The sequence below is a fragment of the Dioscorea cayenensis genome, chromosome 19 (genome assembly GCF_009730915.1).
Source record: "Dioscorea cayenensis subsp. rotundata cultivar TDr96_F1 chromosome 19, TDr96_F1_v2_PseudoChromosome.rev07_lg8_w22 25.fasta, whole genome shotgun sequence".
NCBI lineage: Eukaryota > Viridiplantae > Streptophyta > Magnoliopsida > Dioscoreales > Dioscoreaceae > Dioscorea > Dioscorea cayenensis.
In genome coordinates this window covers 23,456,662-23,477,034 of record NC_052489.1, presented here as the reverse complement: position 1 = coordinate 23,477,034, position 20,373 = coordinate 23,456,662, and the positions used below count along the sequence as shown (strand labels likewise).

General features: G+C 34.6%; 4 protein-coding genes across 6 annotated transcripts; 3 read left to right on the top strand and 1 right to left on the bottom strand.

The window, feature by feature from the left end:
- Positions 1 to 69: 69 nt before the first annotated feature.
- Positions 70 to 4,423, top strand: LOC120250200. Of its 2 annotated transcripts, none has more exons than XM_039258992.1 (9): positions 70 to 273; positions 899 to 1,044; positions 1,481 to 1,568; positions 1,962 to 2,223; positions 2,364 to 2,417; positions 2,791 to 2,888; positions 3,309 to 3,431; positions 3,762 to 3,851; positions 3,962 to 4,423. In XM_039258992.1, exons 1-9 carry the CDS (start codon positions 202 to 204, stop codon positions 4,100 to 4,102), a joined length of 1,074 nt encoding a protein of 357 aa, XP_039114926.1. In that variant the 5' UTR covers positions 70 to 201; the 3' UTR covers positions 4,103 to 4,423. The 2 variants fall into 2 exon arrangements, with proteins under 2 accessions (XP_039114926.1, XP_039114927.1); XM_039258993.1 differs by having other exon boundaries at positions 76 to 273; positions 940 to 1,044.
- An 830-nt stretch (positions 4,424 to 5,253) lies between these two features.
- On the bottom strand, positions 5,254 to 10,603 carry LOC120250199 (zinc finger CCCH domain-containing protein 17). Its single transcript, XM_039258991.1, has 9 exons — positions 9,904 to 10,603; positions 9,520 to 9,615; positions 9,347 to 9,436; positions 9,129 to 9,230; positions 8,893 to 9,039; positions 7,202 to 7,321; positions 7,065 to 7,124; positions 6,094 to 6,191; positions 5,254 to 5,997 (listed from the first exon to the last, which is right to left on the bottom strand). Exons 1-9 carry the CDS (start codon positions 10,318 to 10,320, stop codon positions 5,853 to 5,855), a joined length of 1,275 nt encoding a protein of 424 aa, XP_039114925.1. The 5' UTR covers positions 10,321 to 10,603; the 3' UTR covers positions 5,254 to 5,852.
- Positions 10,604 to 12,074: 1,471 nt separating this feature from the next.
- LOC120250198 (pentatricopeptide repeat-containing protein At1g60770) lies at positions 12,075 to 15,723 on the top strand. 2 transcript variants are annotated; one of them, XM_039258990.1, is made up of 3 exons: positions 12,383 to 13,783; positions 13,881 to 13,935; positions 14,334 to 15,723. In XM_039258990.1, exons 1-3 carry the CDS (start codon positions 13,752 to 13,754, stop codon positions 15,576 to 15,578), a joined length of 1,332 nt encoding a protein of 443 aa, XP_039114924.1. In that variant the 5' UTR covers positions 12,383 to 13,751; the 3' UTR covers positions 15,579 to 15,723. The 2 variants fall into 2 exon arrangements, with proteins under 2 accessions (XP_039114923.1, XP_039114924.1); XM_039258989.1 differs by lacking the exons at positions 12,383 to 13,783; positions 13,881 to 13,935 and adding an exon at positions 12,075 to 12,363.
- A 530-nt stretch (positions 15,724 to 16,253) lies between these two features.
- LOC120284183 lies at positions 16,254 to 16,577 on the top strand. Its single transcript, XM_039290977.1, has one exon. It carries the CDS (start codon positions 16,254 to 16,256, stop codon positions 16,575 to 16,577), a length of 324 nt encoding a protein of 107 aa, XP_039146911.1.
- Positions 16,578 to 20,373: the final 3,796 nt, after the last annotated feature.

The following is a 20,373-nucleotide window of genomic DNA, read 5'->3' as shown; positions in this document are numbered from 1 at the left end:
ACTTTTCAGGTGTTAAGCGAAGTTGGATTTTAAATGGGACCCGAATCCGAACCCATTTGCCGACTCGAGATCACGTTGCACGTGGGAGGCACGTGTGATCTCTGGCGAAAAATGCCTGGTTTGGTTCAGGGCTATTGAAAAGCACTTCCTCTTTCGCGTTTGGTGCTTCTTTTGCGAATCTTTTGCTTTCCGAGCGCTTCGATGGCGGCGATGAAGAGAGGAGCCAAGCGCGCAGCCTTGTCCGACCTCGCGCCGGAGCCTATCGATACGTCGGTATGCCTCCTTGTACCCTATCCCCTTCTTTCTCCCTTGCTCGCGCTCTCGAGAAACCCTAGTTTTGTCTTGCAATTTGGTCCATTTCGTCCTGATTGCTGTCATGGTTTGAGAATTGAATTTGGATTGTTTGGAGTTGAATGGTGGGTGTTAGGAATTAGATGCTTATCTCTCTCTTTTCATCTGATGAATTTATGTGATTTTGATTTGGTAATGGTGATCAATTTGGTTTTTTAAGGTGGAGTATCAGAGAAATAAGGTTAAAATATGGAAATTAGTGAATGTGTTCTTCTTTATCGGTTGGTGAGCTAAAGCTTGGAGCTTGAGGGTTTATCCATAGGATGAATGCTTGTTAGACTTTGCTTTCAAGGTTTTTAACCTATGAATTTGACTGATAGTTGCGATGTCTTTGGTCTCTAAAATGCCCCCAATTCGCGGAATGTTTGGATTTGATCGGTGATAGTTCTCCTGCTGAAATATTATAGAGCTTGCTACCAAACTATTTGTATGTTTTTGTTTTCTTTCTTTTTTTCGCCATGAGTTTATTCTCAACTTTTTCAAAGATATCATTTTTTTCCTGGTAATTTGTGTACCCTAGTGAGACACTGTTCTTAAAATGATGCAGCTGCGAAGTAAAAGAGTAATGGAAGCTTTTGATGTTCACAGGGCGGAGTCTTCCCATCAGCATCTGATGGCAGGGCCCCCATTAGATGTCCAACGGGCAGAGTCTTCACGGCAGCATGTGAGGGCCCTTAACACCCAATTTGCAAGGTTGATAGTTCCTCCTGCTTCTCTTCATGTGTACATATTTACCAAATTTTGAGGAGAAACAAGCTAGAGATCCATATGTTAACATCTTCTTCCTAGAGAAAAGAAATAGTATAGTGTTGTAAGTAGATAACCTATTTAATCTTATTTGTTTGCTATGTAAATTGTTGTCCAATTCAGTTGCTATCGCTGGAATTAAACTTCTATTATGTAAAGTACATAATGAACTTCAAGGTGGTAAAAGTTTCTAGTGTAGTTCAATTCCCTTATGATGTATCTCCATAGAGTTCCACAGTGTTTTATTTTGATAGAACTTTTACAGTTGGCTTATGAGTAATTGGCTTCAGATCTTTCCCTTGTCTTATATATGTTTATTGTGGATATTCTATGGGATTGGTATAAATTTTATTTTATTGTGATCCTTCTTCATGGCAAGCAGTTGGGTGCAATCACAGTTACAAAACCATCCAGATGAGCTTTGGGAAGATGGCGTAAAGGACTATTTGTCTCATGCGTCAAACATAATGGTAACTTTTATAATATTTTCATTCTGTTTTGAATCACATGTATTTAACCGCTGTGGCTATATTTTTTTCCTAATAGCTATAGTCAAGAGCAATTCATAATGTTAGTGAATAACTAATTTAAAGGTCATAGATGTGTGTCCTAGATTTTATATTATGGCAATATGCATGATGCTTTCAGTTTATCAAATGCTGTGTAGATTATCTGATTCAAAGATGACACATATCATGATTATCATCATGCGATTTATCAGTTCCATATCAAAGATTTACTATATTGATGTTTTTTTTTTTTTTTTGGTGGAAATAGTTATCACTGAAGCAAGTTTATGTTGCATAATTATTATTATGGATATCCTAGACATGACCATTTCTCCTTTATTTTTCTTACTTCAGGAGAAATTTAAAGACATTGTCGATTGGCTTAAAGCTAATGTTGCAAAGTCTGCAAGTATACCCACTAGTTCTGCTATTAGTGACCAGAAGATCACTGTGGATGTGCCAGAGAATTATAATACCACAACACAAGCTGCCACAAACAATGGATTTGTTAAAGAGACTCCATTTACTAGCTTTTCAAATCCCCAGAGTTCAGGTTTCTTATCTACTTCAAAGAGCTCGGGATTGTTTTCTTTCAGTCAACCTCCAGCCCCCACTGGTACAATCTTATCTGTTGCCTTATCAGCCTGCACATGACATGCCCTTTTTTGTGCATCAAATTAGGTTATTTGTATGTTTATATGTGAGTATGTGGCATTTGCAAACTAACTTCTATTTCTTCTTTTCTCTTTATATCAGTAAATGAAACCCAAACACACCCACAAGCTGAAGCTTCAGGTGATATAGATAAAGGTGAGACAGGGGCCAACTCTACCATCTTCCTACTTGATGTGCATCAAGTGCCACTTTGTCATTCAATTTTTATGCTGCTCCCTTATTATTGAATATACTCAGTATCTGAGAGTCTGAGACTGCACTGCATAAATGATTGAGAAACATATATTGAAGCGTAGGTTTTGTTGGGGAACAGGAATCATAATGTTTTACAAATAAGTTGTGATGCAAATTGTTTTGATTTCTTATGTTAATGCTATTTGTATATAACAAGAGTGTTTTAGTCTTGTGAACTTATCTGCTAGTTGCTACTACTATTTGTTTCAAAAAGCATAAGCATATACAGTTGATACAGAAGTTAAGATACTGATTTGTTTGAATCATTATATAGAAAATGATTTGGAGCAGCCAAGCAGCCCATCTTTGAAGAAGACCGAGGAGAAAGGAGTTGTGGTTGTGCATGAAGCCAAGTGCAAAGTTTATGTGAAGGTAATCACATATTTTAAAATGACTCATCCATGCGAAGCTTGCATAAATGTACTTCTGAACACAATTTTCTGATCTGAGGTGTTTGATACAAGCATGTTGCTGTATTTTCCTATCTTACATCTCACCATTTGTTCCCTATGTGAAGACATCTTGCGACTTCTACTTTTAAATTTTTAATCATATAGGAGTATTTCCATGGTATTTATTATTGAATTATCCTGTTGAAGGATCTTTTGTGAAATGCTCGAGGAACACTAGAACAAGTAATCCTACCAGTATGTGTCAAACCTTTACCTTCTGCTAACATGTTGGTTTTTTTGGGTGATTATGAGTTGGTTGTATTTAAAGCTCAATATCTTCCTATTCAAATTAATATGATTCTCAGGGTTGAATTGCGTTCTTTCTTTTGATATTCTCCAGCCAGATAATCCTGCAGAAAAGGGCTGGAAAGATATGGGAATGGGCCAGCTCTCCATCAGATGTAAAGAAGGGGCTGAGAAGGCCTCGAAGGAGTCTAAACCTATAATTGTTGTTCGAAATGAGGTATGTACTAATTTTATCTATTGCAAATATTCTTGCAGATTGCATGATAAACTTTTTCTTTGCAATATTAAGAAAAAGCTTGGTTTGTTGTATTGAGTGGAAAACTATGATTGTTAAACGACACAAATATCTTAATATCTCAAATGTGCTATGTAATTCTTCTACTTTTTATAAATAATTTCAAGGGAAAATAATTTCATTAATTGTGCTTCTAACAGACAACATTGGTTTCTGCAGCACTTTGACCATATATTTTCTCCTGCATCATTTCTTTGTTATATATGCTTCCTTTGTTATTATGTTGTCTCATGCTTGATTTCTTGGCTTCAGGTTGGAAAAATTTTACTTAATGCACTGATATATCCAGGAATAAAGATGAATATTCAGAAGAACACTATTGCCACAATATTTCATACCTTGGTATGATATCCTGTTATCTAGAGCTTGCTTTTGGACATGGATATACATTTAACTATTGTTTATCATTTTTGATGGCTGTCAATTATTGTATGTTTTCAATTTCTGGTTAGGGTGGTGGGCCTGCCAATGGCACTGACACTGACACTGACAAGGAGGTTGCTGTAGCTCGGACATACTTGCTTAGGATGAAAACAGAAGAAGAAACAACTAAGCTATCAGCGGCAATTAAAGAACATGCTCCAGCGGCATGATACCAGCAATTGAAGAATATCCATTTTCTCTTAGCACAATGAGTGCATATAGAGTTTGCTGGGTGCTCTTTATTTCCCAATCAGTTATATACCCCTGTTGTCCATGAGGTTTTGAATCCTATCCCTGCAGGTGATCTTGCCCGAAGAAAAAGTTTTGTTCACCATTTTGAATTTGGTTATACCTTGATCAGATGTTTTCATCATGCTTAAGCAAGTTGAAACTCTATTTGTTTCAGTATCAGTGTTTAAATTTGTGTAGTCATTTCATGAGGATATTTTCCTATGGGAAACGTGGAGAATTTGGTGCTGATATTCTTATGATATTGAAGGCTAGGTGCAGGCTGAGCCTTGCAATGGGGTAACTGTGGCTTCCTTATAATTAAGCATGAGATTGTTTATTGTGAAAGAACAATTAAAACTTATCATTTTGCTTTTTTTTTTTTAAAATACTTTTCAAGGAAATCCGTTCTCTGTTTCAACATGGTTAGCTTAAAAGTTTTACAGGTCATTAGCATTCTTTTTAAACTGGCCGAGATTTAAGTTGGAGACTTTCTTTCATTGCACTGTTTTGCAATGTTAGTCCGTGGTGTTGGGATGTTAAGAGATATGTCTGGTTATTGAAACCCAATGTAGTTGTTTATTTTACATTAATTAAATATTCTCTCTGAATTTAGAATTTATAGTTTAACTCTATAATCTATGCTTTAATCACTTACAGCGTATTTATTAAAAAAAAAAAGGTTTTTGCAATGATAAAATTAAATGTTTGAGATAGAGATGGGTGATTTTATTGTAAAAATATATATTTAATATTAATAAACTTGTTATATTACTATGTAGATAATTTTCAACTAAAAATGAATTTTGAAAAAATAAATTCATATATCTTGCAGCAACTATAGGTGTGACAAGAATATATGTTTTTACAATATCCGTAAGAGCTAATTGCACCAGTAATTTTTCCATTGTAATAGTTACACAAGCTTCCAACTTCCAAGAGGGGGATTTGGTGTGTGGGTGGATGCATATACATTTACTCTAAAAAAAAAAAAAAATCTACGTAACAAAAAGAGAGATTATATAGTAACTCAACACCCAGCACAAAAGGAATTCAAGAATTACCATACAAACATTTAAACCTGCTTCAATGGTTAAAGATTGGCAACTGGCAAGCAAGCCTTGATAACCAGTCAGACTTACAAGTGTTCATCTTCAAAGTACAGCAGGGATAACAAGAATGATCACAACTGGTTATTCTCAAACCAATTGGGGTCTCAATATGCAGCTGGCTACAACATCAAAGTAACAATTGGGAGTCTATAAAAACGTCAAAAAGTACAGAGAAACAATATAACCTCCTTCCAGCAATCCAGCAAACCCAGGACCAGCTGAGGCTTGGGCTAAAAGCAACCATGCATAAATAAAGACCGGTCACCTAATTATCCCAAGAAGTTTTGTAAACTCTTAAACCATCTTGATTTATTAAATTAAGACTATACAGGATTGACTTTGACAAGCAATGGTAACACATGTTTGTCTAAGGAAGGAAATCAATCTACCATGAGGGGTTAATTTTAACCCTCCACTGCAGCACCTCACAGACAGAGGCCTCTTGATGGTTGAGCAAACAACAAATCTGGTGGTGAGCCTCAATTTGGCAATCGACAAAAATTGGCCGTGTACACCTCCTCTAGCGGACTCTTTTAACATACGTGTAATGAAGACTATAAGATCACCGGGGAGGCTGTCTCTAGTTCACGCTTTGTGTCTCGTTTGCCGACCATTTCCATACCTTTACCTCACCAGTACCATCTCCAGTGAAAAATAAGCCCCCTGGGCCAACTTGCATTGCCCGCACTTCATCCTTGGAGAAAATCTTGCCCCTCTCGGTGAAGCTAGAAAAATAGAAGAAAAACAGGAGGACACCAGAGTTAAAGCACAACAGTGATCATTTCATTTGTTTTGACTTCTTAATATAAGATGATGCTTACGATGGCAAATCATAGAGCCGGACAACATTGTCATTGCAAGAGCACAACAAGACAGGCTTGGCCTGTGCATCATGCATTCCACCTAATGCTAGCAGCCCCTGCAAAAACACAGAAGCCTTGACTAAGCAAAAGGGATAAATATATATACAGAAAGTAAAAAAGACAAATTATTCTTTAGTTTAGGTGACTGAAAAATTAAGATTTAACAAGAAAACAAGACTTCTCCTTATGCATGTCACTACAAGCACATGTGCACACTAGTCAAAGAGACAATTTAAAATTGCATGGTTTTCACAGCCAAGCCTATAACAAGACAATTCATAATTATTTTGATGAATAAAATTCAGTGTTCATGATTGTTCATGCCACTATGAACACAATGTAGGAACAAGGAACTCAAATAAAAAGTTCATAGACAATTACTCGGTCGCGGCATCGTTCATGCAATCAATAATGAGACCTGGAGATAATTCCAAACCATAAGGTCTCCAGGGGATCAAAAGCAAAAAAAAGGCAGCCTATGAATAAATTCTCTCATTGTAATAACGCCACCAAGATGCATGCACCCAAAGTTATCACCATCCAGTAGCAAATGACACAGAAAGTATGAATCAGTGAGATCATTACCACTATCTGGCATTTTCATCAGTCTCATACTTGATATATTATAAAAGGCTTTCAAAGCCATCAAACAAGAAGCCATAAACTTGCAGAAGTTCAATCTACAGTTTGCAATTAAAATCAATATATTGCACATATTCAACGGGACACAAACTAAAGATATTGACTGATTTCTTGAAACTTAAAAAAACAAAAAACAAACAACAAGAAAAACATAAATTCTCTGAATGCAATTTATAATGAAAAGAGACGGTTGTAACTAAGCAAACGACACTATTGGCCAATATGACTTGGCAAGCAGCGAATGCAATATGTGAAATACGTAAATCTGAAAAATGAAATAGCCATACCTGCTCTTCATTGTGAGTATATGTTACTTCTAGACTTCCAGTTTCAGTTGCAACCCAAACCTGCAAAGACAATAAATGAAAATAACTAAACAAATTATTGATTAAGGAACACTATTTGCTAAATAAAGGAAACACACCTTTATCGTCCGGTCCAATGAACAAGATAACAGAAACTGATCCCAACAAAGAACTGACATAACCACTGATGTATGGTCAGTTAGCGTCTGAATGCATTGCAAGGTCACCAGGTCCCAAACCTAAAATACCATTGTTGGCAAACAAAAAAATAAAAGGAAATTTAATGCCTAATTAAGTATGAAACTAAAATTAACACGAAAGAGAACATCCTTTGTTGCTCAAATAATAAGCTTGAGCAACAAACATGCACTAATAAAGTTCCAAAATGAAAAGATAAATATCAATCAGTTTAATTCCATTATCCATTTTCCACCTTGGAAGACATTGATGAATTCTCACATGGAGTGCAAGGGAAAAAAATATTGTCAATACCATTCTAAGAAAGTGCCGGTGGAGAGAGAAACTTAAAAAAAATTATAATTTTTGAAATATCCTTAACGCCCTCTATGTTTTTAATTAATTACAGAAGCTAGAAAGTGTCACGTTTTTTTTCTTGTCATCATTTTTTTTAATTAATTTCGATATTTACAATGCTTATCTACTTATGGCGTGAATGTTTTTTGAAACATTGATGATGCACGCACTAGAATAGGAATGAGTAACAGTTTAATTTAATAACAAGCTTATAATTGATAAATTATAATATTATATATCATTTCTTTTTCTTTCTCCTCCTTAACCACCTAAGATTTATCAAATAATCCTCTCTTTCCTTTCTGGCTTTCCCTCACTAAAATTTAACTATCTAAACAGGAGTTCAACCCTTTTTTTCCCTTTCCCTTCCTTACCCTTCTTTCCCTCACTTTCCCTGCCATTTTTAAATGATATAATACCCGAATTGGTCCCTCTACTTTTCTCTCTCTTTCCTTTTGGTCCATCTACTCAGGAATGCGCCCCACTAATCCCTCTACTCTTGAAAATGACCCAATTTAGTCCCTCTACCCTTAATCTCTTCCCATTTAGTCCTTCTACTCTTGAAAAATACAGCCAATACTTAGCCTATTTTAGAGTAGAAAAGACTAAGTAGAACCATTTTCAAGAGTAGAAGGACTACTTGGGAGCATTTCCGAGTAAAGGGACCAAAAGGAAAGAGAGAGAAAAGTAGAGAGACCAATTCGGGTATTATACCTTTATAAATCTAAACACTATGTCAAAGAATTTGCAGAAGTAAAAATACAAACCACTAGAAATTTATGAGAAGAAAGACGGTTCTAATTGGCTTCTCTCCACATGAACAAACCAACCTCCATATTATGAATACTCCATCTCACATACACCCACACAACAGTAAGTTTTGCCCCATTAAATAGTCTTTGGCAGAAGCTAAACGGAAGTACCTCTGCTTCATCGGCATCTTAAGGCCAAATAGCCAAAGATCAATACTTTAAAAGGCAGCCAAATAGGTCAAACAGCCATCTTGTCTGTGGGTGTGCAAAAATAGGAGAAAAAAACAGTCATATGAAAATCTAATCTTGAATATGGTGTCCATATTTACAGCTGTTTTTGTTTTTGCCTTTATGGAGGCCATGGATTATCTTCCATTTATTCGATTTTTTTAACTAGATTTTCCAATAACCCTTAGACAAACAGAATTGCTACTGATTGTAAATTTCAGATATTGACAGGAAATTAAATTTGCCGACTCAAAAATCACTTGAACATCAGAACATAAGATAAGAATTACCCTTACCCTAATAGTATTGTCCATGGAACCAGAGTATAGTCTCATTGCTCCAACAACGAGAGAAACAACACCAAGTCTATGGCCGCTAAGAGAAGCTGCAGGTTCAAAGCAATTGCCCACAGCACTAAACTTCCAGGCGAGTATGTGACCGTCCTGCAAACAAGTATAAACATATAAGAACCACCATTAATAGATATTTCCAAGAAAACTACACACCTCCATGTATAAGAAGCGTGATTGACCTGAATTCCAGCAAAAAGCATCTCATTGCCAACAACCAATGCATAAACTTGTCCAGTAGGTCCACTGAGACTTAGATCTGTTGCTGTCTGTGTATTCCATGCCTGCCCAAAACCAAAGACAACATGAGAACAAGACTCCATGCATAGACACACCCATATCATCCAAGAAAATGCTCCATGTGTTTTATACAGGAAGCAGTGAAGCTTAGCCTTCTGACCTTCACAGCATTGGGAATTCCAACAAATATCCATGGTCCTTCACTGATCATGCAACCAATTTCACCTCCCAAATTGATGACTCCAACACACTACAATGACACAATATGTTATACAAGAAATAATCTTAATAAAAACAAACAAAAAGAAGCCAAATGCCAAGAACAGTATATACCTGACCAGTCTGACAATCCCAAACTCGCACAGACTCATCTTTACTCCCAGAATACAGCTTGTCTGACCCAGCCGGCAGTGCAATCCCAGTAATAACCTTAAATGAGCACATAGCATAAGAAATTTACACACACTATCCCGCTTTCTTTGAGAAGTAAGCCAACATAATGTCTCTCAAATTGTCTCTTGCAATTATATAAGCTTATACAAAATTATCAGCCTATGAGATTTAGTATCGAGTAAGCCCTTTGAATAGCCAGCCGGCAGCACGACAAGCTTCAATCCAAAAGAACACCACATAATCGAATTCACAACTTCACAACAAAATTCAAGAGAAAGAGAGGAAACAAGCAAGAGGAGAGAGCAAAGGAACATGGATCAATACCTTCTGGTGGCCTTGAAGAGGAGTTAGAAGAGAGAAGCTATCGCCAACGAACCAAGAATGCAAAAACCGGCATCTTTCACCGTAGTTACAGTTGCCACTTATGAAATACTTGCAAATCTTGTCAGGAGCCTTCTGGGGCGCTCGGGCCTTACCCCACTTGGACGGGGGGCCAGGGTTTGTGCCGGGGTTCTTCCAAACAAGCGAGTGGTGCTCGACTGCCGGCTGATGGCGCTTGGGCAAGGAATCAATTGAAGGCTCAGCGTGCAGGAACGGGCAAGGGTGGCGATTGCACCGCCCAGCCCGCCAATGATGGCACACCTTGTTGTTACTCCTCTCAGAGATTGAAGAAGGGTTCGAACCACCAATACGCTGGTGGATCCTCTTGTTCCCATACCTATCCCCCGCTTCGATGTCCATCAACTCCAAAACCCTAGATTTCAACTCGCACCTCGATCAAAAGGGGAAATTCAAGAACAAGAACACGATCGACGGATCGGGAGGCGAATCAGAAGGAGACGAGATCGATTTCGATGGATTTCGCTTCCCCCACTCACGATCTACCCGAGTATTCTCCGCTTCTTCGAAGGATTTCGAGGGAGAGAACGATGGCGGCGGCGATGAAGGAGAAGAACGAGGGTGTCTCGTCGGCGGTGGGTGAAGCTCGAGCTTAGACCCAACGCGGAGACGGTTGATGACGGCCTTCGACTTCGACCTCGTATTTATGGGTTCGTGTCATCGGACCCAAACTTTGAACTTGATTCGGACTCGGTTAAACCCAAATCAAACAAAAGATTTTTTTTTTTTTTTTACTATTATTTGGAAGTTTGTTACTGGTATAAATAATAAAAAAAAAATTTAAGGGTTTTATAACTGTTTTTTAAATTATTTAAATAAATAATTTTTATTTTAAATTTGTAGGGATAATATTAGTTATTTAGTTGCTAAATTTGGTAGCTGGTCTAAATAGATATGAGTGTTTTTCTTTTTCTTTTTTTTCATATGTTTTAAATTTTAATGGCAAAATTAGAATGGATCACAATCACATTGAGCATTCCTGCGGATCTTATTTGGATCATGTTCTCATTGGTTGTTTTTGTTCCGTATCTTTTGCTGAACTTATTACTATTTGGATTTGTCCATCTCTTGTATAACTAATCACTTGGTGCCATCACATCAATGGTCTCTCATCCCAATTTAATCATGTGGTATTTACATTGAGCCAACTGCTTTTGTTGAACGTAACTCATATTTCCTTGCACCCAAAACCAAACAAAAAAGAAAAGAACAAAATTGGTCTCAGATCTAACAAAAATAATTCATATATATTTTTTTTAATTGAATCATAATTGTGAAAATAATAATAATTCAATATATATATATATATATGTGTGTGTGTGCTTTCATCAGATTCACCATATGTATGATAAGATTCCAACTCATTTTTTTTTTAAAAAAAAAAAAACACTTAATGGCAATAGATTAAAATGTTATTTATAAAAATATATATATTTGCTTGAGTTTTTTTAAAATTTATGTTTAGTTTTATTTTTAGATCACTCTCATCTAAACATGTTGAGAGGAGATTCATTATATTTTTAATTCCTTACTATTAGAAATAAAATATATTTTATTCAAGTAAAATAATTTTAATATTGGAAGATTATACTATCAATTTTTTTTTATCCTTTTGAGCTCATTAATTTTTTTTTAGCTTCCCCAATTTTTGTAACAGGAGAAAACTTTAATCAATTATGCAACTCTATAAATAGGTATTAAATACTATACTATATTTATTGAAATAAAATATGTTTTATTTATGAGAAATAATTTATACTAAAAATAATTAACAAATTTTTTTTTCCCAAAGACTAATTTAATCTTGCTTGATAATTGATCAATTTCCATTATTTAAAATTTGTTTATACACTATTAACAACATCTCTATATAATTCTGTTTGATTTCCAAAATAAACCGGTAATATCCTTTCAAAACACAAATAAATTGCTATTTATAAAATCAATAAAATAATTATATCTCGTTATTAAAAATATCTAAATAGATAATCAGGATATTTTTCGAATAAACACAGGTAAAGTTTAAAACCCATTTTCAAAATATTTTAAACTTTGAGGGGGTTATTGAAAATTTTCTCTAGGTTATGGTTCTGGCCCTGGTTTTTGGCTGGAGGTGGAGGCGCGCGCGAGAGAGAGAGAGAGAGAGAGTGAGAGCTCGAGATCTGGAGGGAGATGGCGACGAAGACGAAGCTTGTGGCAGAGAGATCGAGCAAGTACCTAGAAGAGGCTCTGTACAAGAGGCTCTTCAGGGGCGGGAGCTCACCGAAGAGCGTTAGTAATGAAGTCACCGATTTCCTCAAGAGCCGTAAGCTTGTCTACAAATGGGAGGTCGGCGTCACACTCCGCAAGCTCCGCTCTCGCAAGCGATTCCGTCCGGCCCTTAAGGTCTCTCCTTTACCCATTTATTCAATCAATTTTGAATTTTGATTCTTTCAAGCGTCTGAGTGATCTTGTTAACATGATATCTTTAGAATGCTTGGTGTGTTGATGCGTAATTCTTGGAATGGTTAGTGAGAATAACTTTCCAGTGAAGTGTAATTTCTATTTTTAAGGCATGTTTTAATTGAAGGAAAATTCGAGGAATTTATCAAAGTACGTTGTTTCATTTGATTATGCATCTGATGTCCTCATATCAACCGAGAACAAAATTTGATCTTTTATTTTCCTGCATTCCCTTCAATCTGAGCCTCTATGATAGTTTTGTGATTTTCTGTTTGAGGCCCTCTGTTAGTGTTCAGATAGCTGGAATGTATTGTGTGTGTTGAATAACAAATGAATATCTTTGCCTTGACTGATCACAAATTGGATTTTTTTTTTCTTAAAGATTGACAACACTAGAGATTTGCAATTGTCTCAATGTTGGTTTCAGCTGTCTTGTCTTCTTTACAAAAAGATAATGTATAATTACTTGCTTTTTTTAATTTGAGAATTAAACGGGAGGTATTCTGGGTATAATTACTATTGTGAAAAGCAGGTGCAAGAGATGATATTTTGAAATGAATTTAAAACTAGTTGTTAAGGATTCAGGGGAAGATTTGTTGCGAGTTGGCTATGAGTAATTTTCCTCTCCTTTAATCTTTTGGATTAAATTACTAGTAGGATTTTTTAGACTTATTCTTGGGAAAATACTCAGTTGCATGGTTAGCATTGTAATGATAATGATGGATTAGGCATCATCTAATGATTTAGAAGTTTGGGTCATTAATTAGCACCGATACTCATTCTTATACTTGCATATTGCAAAATGAATGCATTGATCTTCTATTTATATGCAGCCAAACAGCTAATTTCACTTTTTCTTGTTGGTATGTTTTAGTTTTTACTTTCTTCCATGATGACGACGGCAGAAATGGAAAAATAAGTTTAGCTCTTTTTATGAGAAAATTAGTCTTGTGCAAGTTCTTGCTACAATGGTGCATGTTTTTATATTTGTTAAAATGCAAAAGCTAAAGACAAGTTTATTTTCAGTGAAAATTTTATGTTCTTGCATTTCTTTCTGCTGGATAACTTCCAGAATCCACTTTCCTTTCTATAAAATTTCCCTTTGCTTTGTTGTTTCTTTTTTGAAACTCTCTAAGCATCTGAATTAGGATCATTGTTCAAAATTCCTTGATAAGACTTTGCTTAACGTCAAAGGACTTTTGTCGTTGTTGAGAATGCAAATATTTGGAAACTGGATTGGTGTTATTCTGCAGAAGAGATTAAGGCTGGTGGCTAGTATATGGATGGATCAGTTAATTTTACTACGGGAAGGCTGATGATTGGAGTTCCTTATGCAATCACTGGATAGATTAGTCAAAATAAGGTCTGCTGCAATTTGAAGAAGGCATAATTTCCCATTTAATACTACTCAATGAACTTCAACAGAAAGCACATCCCTTATTGCTATATTGGCATTACAGGAAAGACACAGGAGGGTCTACAGAGAGTGAAAGGCTTCTGCTACAGTGGTTTTGGGTATTTCCTGCAAACTCCAGGATCATTGTAGTAGTGTTGGAATATATGTTGTGATGATTCTTGCTGAAGTTGTTATACTCAGCCATGGCCCTTTGTTTGCATTAGTACTCTGAGACAACAACAGAAGACTATGATTTATGTTGTACTTGTGTGTGCGCAGAAGAATTCTTTTTCCAGCTATTCATTTTCTGGTAATGTTTCATAATATGGCTAGGTTTCAAGCATCTAATTATAGCATAAATGCCCAACAATTGATGTACTGTGGTTTTCACTCTTGGTATAAGTTTGGCCATGGCTAGCCATTGTGATTTTTGTCTGAGATTCATTTTTCTAGTTTTTTATGCTACCTGGTTATCATTTCTCTTTCTCATAAAATATAGATGATTTGTCTGGTGCAGCTTTCAGAAACAATGGCTAAGAGGGGCATGAACTTGACTGTAAGTGATCATGCAATTCGTTTGGACCTTGTGGCAAAAGCAAGAGGCATCACTTCAGCTGAAGAATACTTCATCAACCTCCCGGAGCCTGCCAAGAATAACCTCGCTTATGGTGCACTCCTTAACTGTTATTGCAAGGAATTGATGACTGGGAAGGCTGAGGCTCTCATGGAAAAGATGAAGGAGCTGAGATTTGCCTCAAGCCCCATGGTGTATAACAGCTTAATGACCCTCTACACCAAAACCAACAGACATGATAAGATACCAAGCATCATACAAGAGATGAAGGCTGATGATGTGATGCCAGATTGCTTCACCTACAATGTCTGGATGAGAGCTCTTGCTGCAATGAAGGACATCTCTGGTGTTGAAAGAGTTATAGAAGAGATGAAAAGAGATGGGCGTGTAACAGCTGATTGGACAACCTACAGCAACTTGGCCTCGATTTATGTAGATGCTGGCATGTTTCAGAAAGCTGAAGGAGCTCTCAAAGAACTCGAGAAGAGAAATGATGGTAGAGATCTCAGTGCCTATCAATTTCTCATCACACTGTATGGAAGAACTGGAAACCTTGTAGAAGTATACCGTATTTGGCGATCTCTGAAGCTGGCTCATCCACGAATGGCCAACATAAGCTACCTGAACATGATCCAGGTGCTTGTGAATCTAAAGGATTTGTCCGGTGCCGAAATTTGTTTCAAGGAATGGGAATCCAAATGCTCAACTTATGATATCCGGGTGGTGAATGTCTTACTTCGAGCTTACACCAAAGAAGACATGTTTGAAAAAGCCGAAAAGCTAAAGAAGCACGCGAAGATGAAAGGTGCCAGGTTAAATGCGAAAACATGGGAAATTCTCATGGAATATCATCTAAACAAGGGTGACATGAAATCAGTGATCTACTGCGCTGACCGCGGAATGAAGAAGGGTAAAACCTATAATAGAATTTGGGTGCCTCCTCCGAATGTGGTTAAATCTATAATGCAATACTTCGAAGAGAAGAAGAACGTAAACGGAGCAGAGAAATTCATTGAGGTTCTGAAGTCAGTGCAATCAGAATTATCAACCGAATTGTTGGAAGCTCTGATCAGAACATATGCAATTGCCGGTAAAAAAAGCCCGGGAATACGTCTTCGACTTAAGATGGAGAATGCAACAGTGAATGAGGCAACCGAGAAACTACTTGATCAAATTTGTGTTGAATGATCATTCATTTTCAATCAGCTCAATTAATCTTGTTGTGACTCAAGAATTCAATCTTTGTCATCCTTATGGTTCTTTAGATCATTATCAAATCATATGATGTACTAGACTTTTGTTCATTGTTTGAATAACAAAAAAGTTCCATCCATCATTAAGCAGGTCTTTCTCTTTCTCTCTCACATTCACCGTCCCACTAAACATTGAATGGTGGAGAAGAAGGCAAGCTTTTAAGGCGTGCAATACTTAGCCGAATTTGTTTTATGGCAAATTGGGCATCATGGTGGACACGTGTTCCACACGTGGGAATCAATGAAATTAAAATTCTATTAAAAACAATACACGTAAGTACCTATATATATTCTTAATGAGTTAATGAGGTAGTTGACCTACAAACAAACAAAAGAAACAAGACCAAATGGAACTCACCTTCCCTGGAATCTCATCCATTGAAGTACTTTAGAAAAAGTCTTCAAACCTTCACCTACACTTCATAGAAGTAAAAGACACAACACCTCATGTTTCTCATCTTTATATATAAATACATCTATTAAACCTTTTGATCATATGTTGCTAGCTATTCCCCTCTCTTGTGTGGCTCTTCCCCAAGCTCCACCCTTCTTCTCCAAACCATACATACATACACACATACATAGTATATATAGCATGGCAAGAAGGTCCATGGAAAGAGTGATAGCCATAGCTGATACAGCTTCATGGTGCTGTGCCATGGCTCTGGTTGCTGTGATCCTAGTGACTGCTCTTAGAGAAAGCACTACAAGCCCCTTAGAGACGAGCACAACGACGATGACGATGAGAGGAGAAAGACTCGCCGGACGACGACCATGCGACGAGATATATGTCGTCGGAGAAGGAGAAACTCTTCATACCATCAGTGACAAGTGTGGTGATCCCTTCATCGTTGAAAGAAACCCTCACATACATGACCCTGATGATGTTTTCCCTGGCCTTGTTATCACTCTCCAACCTTCCAAGCCTCTCTAATTAACTCCTCTTTTGATCTTTATATTCCATGCATGCTTGCTTGCATGCATGCATGCATGCATGCATGCTTTAACGTAGATGATTTGCATATCAAAGTATATATATAAATATATATACTTTTATAAACATGTATCTTTGCATGGTTTTACTTCTTGTTTGTGTTGAATTATGGAATCCCTCCTTCTTCACAAGAAATGAAGAGGATTTTTAAGATATAAGCAATATTTCTCATTTCTTATTTTATTTGGGAAAGTGAGTTTTTTCCCCTTTATTTGCTTCCAAGGTTTGCTTATTTCTAAACATGAATGAAACCAATCAAACACAGTAATAACTCCTTTTTTTTTTCTTTTCTTTTGTTTATGTAATTCAAGTTACTGATTTAATTTGATGAGGAGAAATATATATCGAGGATCAGAAATATATATATATATATATATAAATTTCTGCTTGAATTGAGTTTAGTGGTTTAAGATGATCAGTTTTCAATTTCAATTAATGGTGTAGTAGTACCTGCTCCTGATAGTGGTTAAACCAAAAGAACATCATGTTTGTGCAATTGACCAATTAGTTCTATGTTTCTGTTAGATGTCATTGTTCAAAGAGGAAGATGGTGGGAAAATTGAGTCCTTTGTCCTTGTTTTTTATTAGGAAATTGATCGAGTACAAAGGCATCTTAGAGTAGATCAGTTCTAAATCAAGATATGTCCCTTCATTAATTGATACTCCTTTATTAATTAATTAATTAGTTTCTTGCAATTATTTCCTTTCAATTATTCTTATCCTAGATGATATATATATATATATATATAATTGGCTTATTATTGATAATAATAATTGAAATAACTAATGTCCAAATTCACAAGTAAGTTCAAATCTAAGAGAATCAACGTACTAGGCAAGAAATCAGATAGGGATTGTCATCATGTTAATTATAATTAAGCTAATCTTGTTCTTTTAATTAATAACAGTTGGATTAATTAGTTTATACTTAATTATTCCACCTATCATTATCATGGTTTAAATTAGTGGTCCTTAGCATCATCAAAAACTTAAAGAGAGTGGATTTCAAAGTCACATTCCATCTCTCAAGTCACAATTTAACTTTTGACATCCATACATATGAAGCCTTCTTCATATTGTCATTTCATGGAAACACTTGGCTTTTTAAGAGTTGGTGTATTTCTCATCTACCTTCACCTTCCTCTCCATTGTCATTTTCAAATTAATCAAGATAAGCATAAAAAACTTCTCTATGTGAAAGCTAAGTGTTCATAAATATTTAATTTATGTACTTAGAAAAATATATGTATATGTGTGTGATTATCGTATGACCTCATGTTGATATGCTTTGATTTATTCAAACCGAACTTGAGCCGGATTGGTTGGAATCATATTAATTAGATAAATAAAATTTTATATAGCTAATATTTAATCAAGTCATATTTAATTAGAGTGATGCTATATTTACTTAAAATGTTTTCTAAATAGTTTTTCCGGATGATGTCCATCAATGTCATTTTTTTTTCAATAAACTTCAAATTCAAATTATAAAAACTCCTAAATTTTAAAAATTATAAAATGTTATAAAGTTATAAATCTAAAACTCTAAATCTTAAACCTAAATATTATAAAACCCTAAACCTTAAACCATAAAATTAAAGATTTAGAATTTAAGAGGGGGTTTCTGGTTTACTTTTTACGATTTAATATTTAGATGATGGATAGAAATTAAGTCTTTTATAAAAAAAAAAAAATACAAAAAAAGAAAGAATAGCTTTGATGCTAAAACAAGTAGAAAAATCTATTATGTAAAAATATCATTACCCACTTAATTATATTTTTTTAAAAATACTTTTATTAGACTTTGAGTGGTTAATAAAAACTGTGTTTCATTCAAAGTATGACATTTTGAATCAAAAGTAACGGAATTAAGTTGAAGAGGTTCATGAAGTTGGATTTGATTGCAAAATGGGAATTTGGGATAAGGGAAAAAGATGGGAGGAAAAGATGCTGTGAAAAAGATTGAATCTTTTTAAGCAATTGGACTATGAGATGTATATAATGAGATGAAGATGGCGCCCCAGACTAGTTACTAAATGGAAATTAATTTATTGTTGGCTATTTATTTCCAATATTTATACCATAATTAAATCATATGTGACCTTCCTCATGATCTTCGTTTAATTGAAAATAATTTTAACCATTTCGGTTCTTTGCTTGTGTTTGAGGTTTATCCACTTTAATAAAAAAAAAATATGGAAAGTAATTAATTTGTTGCTCACTTTTGTTTAATTATGGATACATGGATACATATGATGTATAAGAAACCTCAAATGATAATTAATAAATGATTAATGATGATATGTGGAGTTAAATTCTGACATAATGAGATTATAAAAAATGACACATTTAAAATATGAATTTGAATCACTTAATAAATAAGTTTGACTTAATGAATTAAGTTTATGAACATTTATTTTCAACCCACTTAATAATACCCAAATAAATTTTTTTTTTTAAATTGACTAATGTCTTAATGATGTTTTATGAAAAAAAAAATGGTGTTTAAATTTTAAGTTCACTAAAAATGTGTAAAGTAAAATTTAATTTTCAATCTTTATTATGCGCACAAAGAAGTTTGATGCAAATAAATTCTCAAATTTTATACTTTGATAACAATTGTACTGCCACTTTTTATCATTGAAAAGTTATTGATTTATAAATATTGAAATAATCTTAATATCAATTTCTTTTGTATTTTTAATTTTCACTAATAGAATCAATTATGTGTTAATTTTATTAAAAATAAATAAATAAATAATAATTTCTAGATATTGGAAGGAAACAATCTTCAATATGGGAAGTAGTTTGTCATGGGCTTGAGCCTGTTTATATAGACAACCTTATCCTTCATTCCTTACCATTGGGTATCCATGTTTTTGTCAAAGCTTTTAAATGATATTAATATCATTATTATTATTACTAATATCAGTATTGATTAAAACATTAGATAGATTTTATAAGATAGAATATATATATATATAAATATATTTATATATTGTATGTATACATAAGAAATCTTTTTCTTTTGTTAATCCAAGTAAACTTAAATAGAATAAGAAGGAAATTTATCATGTGATTTTTTTTATTGAGTTATGAAACTAGAATGAATAGGGATTTTTTTTTTTTTTTTTGAAACTGGATAAATCACACTTTATTCATAAATAGGTTTTTTCCTTGACAATTGCAATAAACACAATATAATTAGAGGTGTGCTTATCGAGTGAGAATTGATTATTCAGCCCGTGCCCTCACCTAGTGAAATGAAGTTTGAAGTTTGGATTGCAAGGTTTTGCCCATAAATAAGAGTTTCATTACTACCATTATGTTCAGCAGGACTTGAATTCGGGGTTCTTAAATTTTTTAAGACACTAATACATTGCATAGTAAGGTCAATACCATTGGGATATGAACTATTTGATAAAAATAGCCGTCTATTATCTTTCTTTCCATTTTCTCTCAATCTAATTTTTCATCTCATTATTTTATTCTTGAAAATAAAAGAAGATTCTAAGCAAGACAACAAGAGTGAAGACTAAGACAAGTGAATTAAAGCATTATTTTTTTTTTAATGTAAAAAGAAGCTATAAAAAATCAAAATCCTCAAACTTTCCACACTAAAATGATTAAAATAAATAAAATAATAAAATAATAAAAATAAAGTAAGCATATTCGCAAAATATTCACACATCATGGAATTCCATGTGGTTTGATATGTGACTACTCAAAAAGAATT